This window comes from Sinocyclocheilus anshuiensis, unplaced genomic scaffold (genome assembly GCF_001515605.1).
Source record: "Sinocyclocheilus anshuiensis isolate Anshui unplaced genomic scaffold, SAMN03320099.WGS_v1.1 scaffold1823, whole genome shotgun sequence".
Classification (NCBI taxonomy): domain Eukaryota; kingdom Metazoa; phylum Chordata; class Actinopteri; order Cypriniformes; family Cyprinidae; genus Sinocyclocheilus; species Sinocyclocheilus anshuiensis.
Window position 1 is genome coordinate 817,474 of NW_015549711.1, and position 6,182 is coordinate 823,655.

Here is a 6,182-nt window from a genome sequence, read left to right on the forward strand (position 1 = left end):
GCCGTTTTAGGTAGGCGTGGCTGACTCTTAACTTTTATAAAGAATATCTCTTTGGATTTGAGACTTTAGTCTTTTGCAACTTTACAGATCTTCTTTATGCACCAAGAGCTTGTAACACTTCAAAGAGAAAGGAAAACTTTTAATCGCATCATATGACCCCTTTAAAGGAAATATGTGGTGATCATCAGTATGTGCAAAGGGTCCTAACGTCACTGGACTCTAATGATTCACCATGGCATCTTGTGTTAAGCAAGCATAAATACAGATGCACACACACACACACACACACACACACACACACACACATTAAAGCATACTCATCTCTCTACCAACAACAAGGAAGTTGTAGGGAGTGTGTTGAAGGCTGTTTTGTTTATTTTATTAAAAGAAGTGTTTATATAGAAACAGGCTATTTTTTGTAAATTGCTGTTAAACATTTTTATCAAATAATAAAGGCTAATTGTTAGATATTAGATTGTTTGTTGATGGTTGTATGGCTCACTTCCCTATTAAATGGAAACATCAGCACATAACCATTTCTCTAAAATTCCATATATACCACAATCTTGCACAACATTTGTACAAAAGAAGCACTGCTTAATCAGCTACCTCACAGTGTAATGGAACACAAACTGGATCATTAAAGTGTGTGTGTTTTTTCTTTCTTTCTTTTTCTTTCTGGCAGTCACTGACTGAATATCTGAAATAAACATTTTAAAGTTCATACAAAGCAGGGATTTGTTCACGAAAAAGGCCTCGAGTTGGATATTCCACTGGGCGCTGGACTACAATCAAAGAAAGAAATATAAAACATTATTAGTAATATTATAAGGGTTCTTCACGTCGAGTGATTACGAACGCTTTGCAAATCTTTAAAAAGAACCGAAACTATCGCTAAGGACTACTGAAGTTTAAACTGTATTCGTAAGTAATAGTGAAAACTTTTATCTTCGTCGGAATAAAGGAAGCTTTTTTCAATATGCTTTATTTTTTATTATTCATTTCATGGATTGTCTTCGCACAGCTAACACCAATCAGAGGTAAGACTCTGAGGATTCACAGCAGTGTGTGCTTATAGTAGGCTATGCTATGGGATATTATGTAAATGTAATCAACCTCTATAAAAGTGCGTTTCTTTTTAGAAGAAATATTTGATTCAAGCAAACAGCGCAGACTACAATGGACATTCTCACCACCAAAAGCTGTAAGTAACACAGTTTCTTTGTAGCCTATTTGGCTAATTCCATAAAGGTCTGGCTTTTGTGTTCCTCAAACAATGGCTTTAACGAAGAAAGTCTGTTACCTAAAGTTTATTAGGCTGTTTTATAACAGGCTACACATTTTCTTTAAAAAACAAACAAACATCCATATTCATCCATTTTACATGTTTTACATTCCATGTTACATTTTTATTACCGTATTAATTTTTTATTTTATATAAATATAGTCTATATTGTTCAAACGTTTTTGAATGAAGTTTCTTTAAAAAAAAAATATGGTAAAAGGGATATTGTTTTAAAAACTGAAATGTAGCCTAATTTTTTATTGATATTTTAATGTAGCCTAATTTAGTACTGTGATGGCAAAGCTGAATTTTTAGCAGTCTTCAGTGTCATTCTTCAGAAGTCATTCTAATATGCTGATTTAGTGCTCAAGAAATATTTCTTATTATTATCAATGTTGAACAGTTGTGCTGCTTAATATTATTGTGGAAACCATTTTTTCAGGATTCTTTGATGAACAGAAAGTTCAAAAGAACAGTATTTATGTATAACATTATAATATTATCATGTTTTACAACATTATAAATGTTGTTAATGTTATTTTCTTGCTGAATAAAGCAGCTTACTCTTTAAAAAAATTATTTATACAGATAATAATTTATTCTTTTATACAGATAATAAACAAATAAAACAGATTAACAGATGTATTGTTTAATACTGGTTGATTTTTAGTAATTAAAAATTGAATAATGAATCAAATTTGCTTCTCTTTTGGTCGATGTAAGTGGAAAGAAACACAAATGCAGCTTGGGAAGGACTATACACACTCTGTCTACCAAGCTTGTAACCCAGAATTGAATAAGGATCACAAAACACTATGGACCAACTGGATCCCCAAACAAGATGCCCATGAACTTTTTCTGGACCTACGTTTTGCCCAAGCGGACCAGGAGCCTCTTCATATCTATGTGCGAGAATCGAGCCAAACGCAGAATCAGTACTCTAGAAGACCACAAAGAGCTCTTCTCATGATCACAGTCCAGCATCCATTTCCTGATGCTGTTCCTCAGGATGATCACCTGAGCCATGCCAAGGGCCTTAAATTGGGAAAGATCTCTCAGAAGGGTTTTTACCTGGGATTTAGCTACAGCGGCAAGTGCACTTTTATTGCTTCGATCCAGGTGTTCTTCCTGAAATGCCCAACACTCGTTTGGAACCAAATGGAATTTGAGGAAACAGCAGCAGGAGGGTTGGGGAGAGGAGTTTGTGTTAACGGTTCTGTGGAGATCAGCACCCCAATGAGGGAATGTAAAGCAAATGGGACGTGGGGTCCACCGCAGGGGTTATGTGTCTGTGATACAGGATACCAGACAGACGGAAACCGTTCACAAGGTGAGACAATGTTATATTTGACAATCTAAGTAGAATCAAGAGAGAGAGAGAAAAATAAATGTGTTTAGAATTCTTATGCCAGCAATGCATAAGTTATACACAATCTTCACAGAGAAAGCATTTTCTGAATGGTAAAAAAGTGGTAAAAGCCTTAGAATCCCTAAAGCATTTGAAATTGCACCTTTGATAAAGCAAAATGCTTGATTTTCAACTTTAACATAGCTTATAATATAATATAATATAATATAATATAATATAATATAATATAATATAATATAATTAATATATGTCTTATGCTCACCAAGGCTTTTTTTATTTTTACTTTTTTTTAATTTATTTTACCTAAGTCTTCAGTGTCACATGATACTTTAGAAATCATTCTAATATGCAGATTTGTATACCATAGTAAAAACCACTCGGAGCATCTTAACAACTGCATAACAGTGCCCTGGCAATAGTATACAACACCTTGGCATCATAGAAAGGATTTTTTTGCACAGAAAAGCTCTACTGACTTAAAATGTAGTGTTAGTTTTTATGTTTACAGTGATATATACAGTGCTGAAATTGTATGTTGTGTGTTTGTTTCAGTAAGACCTCCAGGCACCCTGTTGTCCGCTTCTGACTCCGTAGCTGATTCCAGCCTGGAACTCTCTCCTGTCCTAACTGCTGGTCTAGTGTGTTCTGTTCTGGTTCTTCTCATTCTCATTGCTGTTGTGTTCATCTTTGTAAGGCGTCACAAGCTCAGGTAAACATATTGTATTTGAAAATGCAAATGTTTATGCATTTGCATGCTCGTCCAACATAAACAAGTCTTGGTCCTTCAAAATCTCTGGAATAATGGTCAGTGCATAAAATATGTTGCTTGCTGCTTTATGTGTGTGTGTTCAGTGGAGGTCAAGAAACAGAGCTCTCATCCAGATCTGGTGTGACTCGATATCGACGTTCTCAAGAACAAGTATACACTGCTCAACCAGAGCTAATCATCAGTGAGTCTACTTCTATTTTCACCATGTGAAAATTTTCATTCCAATTGTGAGTTTATATCTCAGAGATTAATTTATCATCTGGGGTCTTGCAAATCCCTATGAAAGCTCATGAAGTATTTGAGATCACCTTGTGTATACACAGTTAAAATGATGATTTTCATGCAGCTTGTATGATGAGCAGCTGTGATCAGAGTGGTGAATGTAGGCCTTGTCCAACACTTGGAGAGGAAGTGTCTCAGCGTGACTATGGCTATGAACAGCTGCATACTGACCGACCTCAGCTGGAATCCACAAGTACGTTTGAGTGAGAAGTCAGTTTGGCAATTCATTCCTGTCACCTACAAATTCAAATTTCTGACAACTCTGACTCATACCAAGTGTGTTACCAACAATCATAATACTCAATAAAAGCATTAAAATAGTGTCAAAATGCATATGCTTTGTTAGAAAAGGGGAGACCTTTAGAAAAACTTTTTCAAATTTTGAAATTTGTTTTCCCACTGTTATTCAAAAAGTTGAAATGTAATAATCTCTACACAGTTTTCATTCGATAAGAATATAAAACCAAAAAATGAATGTGGATATATTAACTCATAATTGGGTAAGAATTATTCTGACTTCTGATAGCAGACCTTTTGAGATATTTTAGTTAATCTTTAATTTTTGGTTGTATGAAAGTAACTTATTTGTTATATACAGTATAACTAACTTAGACATTATTCTCATCCTTCACTCTCCACTTTTCCTATGTCTCTGTCTTTCTGTGTCAGGATCAGTTGAGGTGTTGGAAGGAATGAGTGATAGGCTGCTGTGTGATCTTAGAGACATGATGGTGGAACGTACAAAGTTGACAATGGGCCAAAAGCTTGGGAAAGGTATAAACAAATTCTCACCCTGATCTTTTTTTCTGGGTCTTGCAAATTTGTCTGCACAGACATAAAAACATACTTTTGAAAAGGTTGAAATGCATCCATTATTATTTATCGGAGAGTCCTACACTGTAAAAAAAATTCTGTAAAATTTACGGTAAAAAAACGGCAGCTGTGGTTGCCGGAATTTTACCGTAAAACATACGGTAGCAACGTTTTAGGTTTTAACTTACAACTGTAGCATTTTTACAGTCTTTTACCGTTAAATTCACGGTAAAAAATGTATCGTTTCCACAAAAATATCAACATTGATAATAATAAGAAATGTTTCTTGAGCAAATCAGCATATTAGAATGATTTCTGAAGGATCATGTGACACTGAAGGCTGAAGCTTTGCCATCACATGAACAAAAATTACATACATAATATATATAAAATTAAAATATGTTTAAAAAAAGCTAATTAAGTATATAAAAACAATCTAACGTAAAATATATTCCATAAAATTAAAACATATATTCAAAAAGAAAACTTTCAAAAATATTAAAAGATTGTACCGATCCAAACTTTTACGCTTTCCCATACACAGTAATTTCAAATACATTTTTGACAAAATCACAAATATTTTTTTGACAAAATATAAAAAAGAAAATTATATTTACTTTTATAATAAATAGAAACTTTTATATAAATGTATATAAATATATAGTATATAAACAGTATTTAGTATTTCATTTCAGTATTTTAACCTGACCTTAATTGGTATTTGGAAATGTTATGCATATAGAAAATAAAATGAAGTGATAATTTAATAACTGTTTCAACCCCAAAATCAAATCAAAATTTGTTTATATTTACAAAATACAAATAAGTTGGTCAGTGAAAGCATTGGAAATCGTTTCTTTGTACTTTTGTCAATTAAATAAAGGTTAAAGTGAATTAACATCACAGATTTTGATTGCATTTTACAAAACATCCCAACTTTTTTGGAATTAGGACTGTATTTTAAAAAGGAATAATTGAATAAGGAATCATTTGATTGAAAACAGTATTTTGAATGTCATGTTGCATTCTTATACTGGAATTTCTCCATCTGCAGGAGAATTTGGGGCCGTCTATGAGGGCTTATTTTCCCCTCAGAAAGGACAAGATATCAGAGTGGCAGTGAAAACCTTGAAAGGTATATAATGCAAAGAGCAAGTGATAGTAAAATATGAGATTCTGATAATAAGTTAAAAAGTATGATCTTAATTTAGAATTAAGTACAAGCTTGAGACAATGCAATTTACACAATTAATTAAATCAGCCTCTTTCTTGCTGTCATGTCACTAAGCATTTCTGTCAAATCAGGTGCAGTCCACAGTAAAGAAGATCTGGAGTCCTTCCTCAAGGAGGCAGAAATTATGAAGCATTTTGATCATGTGAATGTAGTTAAATTGCTTGGTATGTCTCTCCTGAATGAAATTATTATTTCATGTTTGAAATCTAGGCTAAAATGTATAATTTATATGTAGTTGGAGTGGAATATTTTGGATAACCTGATTTCAAAGGGCACAGACGTTTCCATGGCAACTGGTCATCTGTGGCCTGTATAGGCCTGTCCAAGGGCGAAGTGTGAACTTCCACAAGTTCCCCTGGTGATGCCTGTAGCTGCACATTAATAGTGGGATATGCTTGACTTTTACCTCCTGCTTGTCTTTGACGTGCAG

At 33.6% G+C, this 6,182-nt stretch overlaps 1 protein-coding gene across 1 annotated transcript in view; it reads left to right on the forward strand.

Moving 5' to 3' along the window:
* The first annotated feature begins 699 nt into the window (after window positions 1-699).
* Window positions 700-6,182, forward strand: part of LOC107660747 (ephrin type-A receptor 5) — a 10,052-nt gene continuing 4,569 nt past the window's right edge. Inside the window, exons 1-9 of the mRNA XM_016450143.1 lie at window positions 700-1,040; window positions 1,143-1,204; window positions 2,009-2,615; window positions 3,207-3,363; window positions 3,507-3,604; window positions 3,770-3,898; window positions 4,375-4,479; window positions 5,573-5,653; window positions 5,824-5,916. Of these exons, the coding sequence (XP_016305629.1) occupies window positions 980-1,040; window positions 1,143-1,204; window positions 2,009-2,615; window positions 3,207-3,363; window positions 3,507-3,604; window positions 3,770-3,898; window positions 4,375-4,479; window positions 5,573-5,653; window positions 5,824-5,916 (1,393 nt within the window). The 5' untranslated portion in view covers window positions 700-979. The remainder of the gene's footprint in view (window positions 1,041-1,142; window positions 1,205-2,008; window positions 2,616-3,206; window positions 3,364-3,506; window positions 3,605-3,769; window positions 3,899-4,374; window positions 4,480-5,572; window positions 5,654-5,823; window positions 5,917-6,182) is intronic.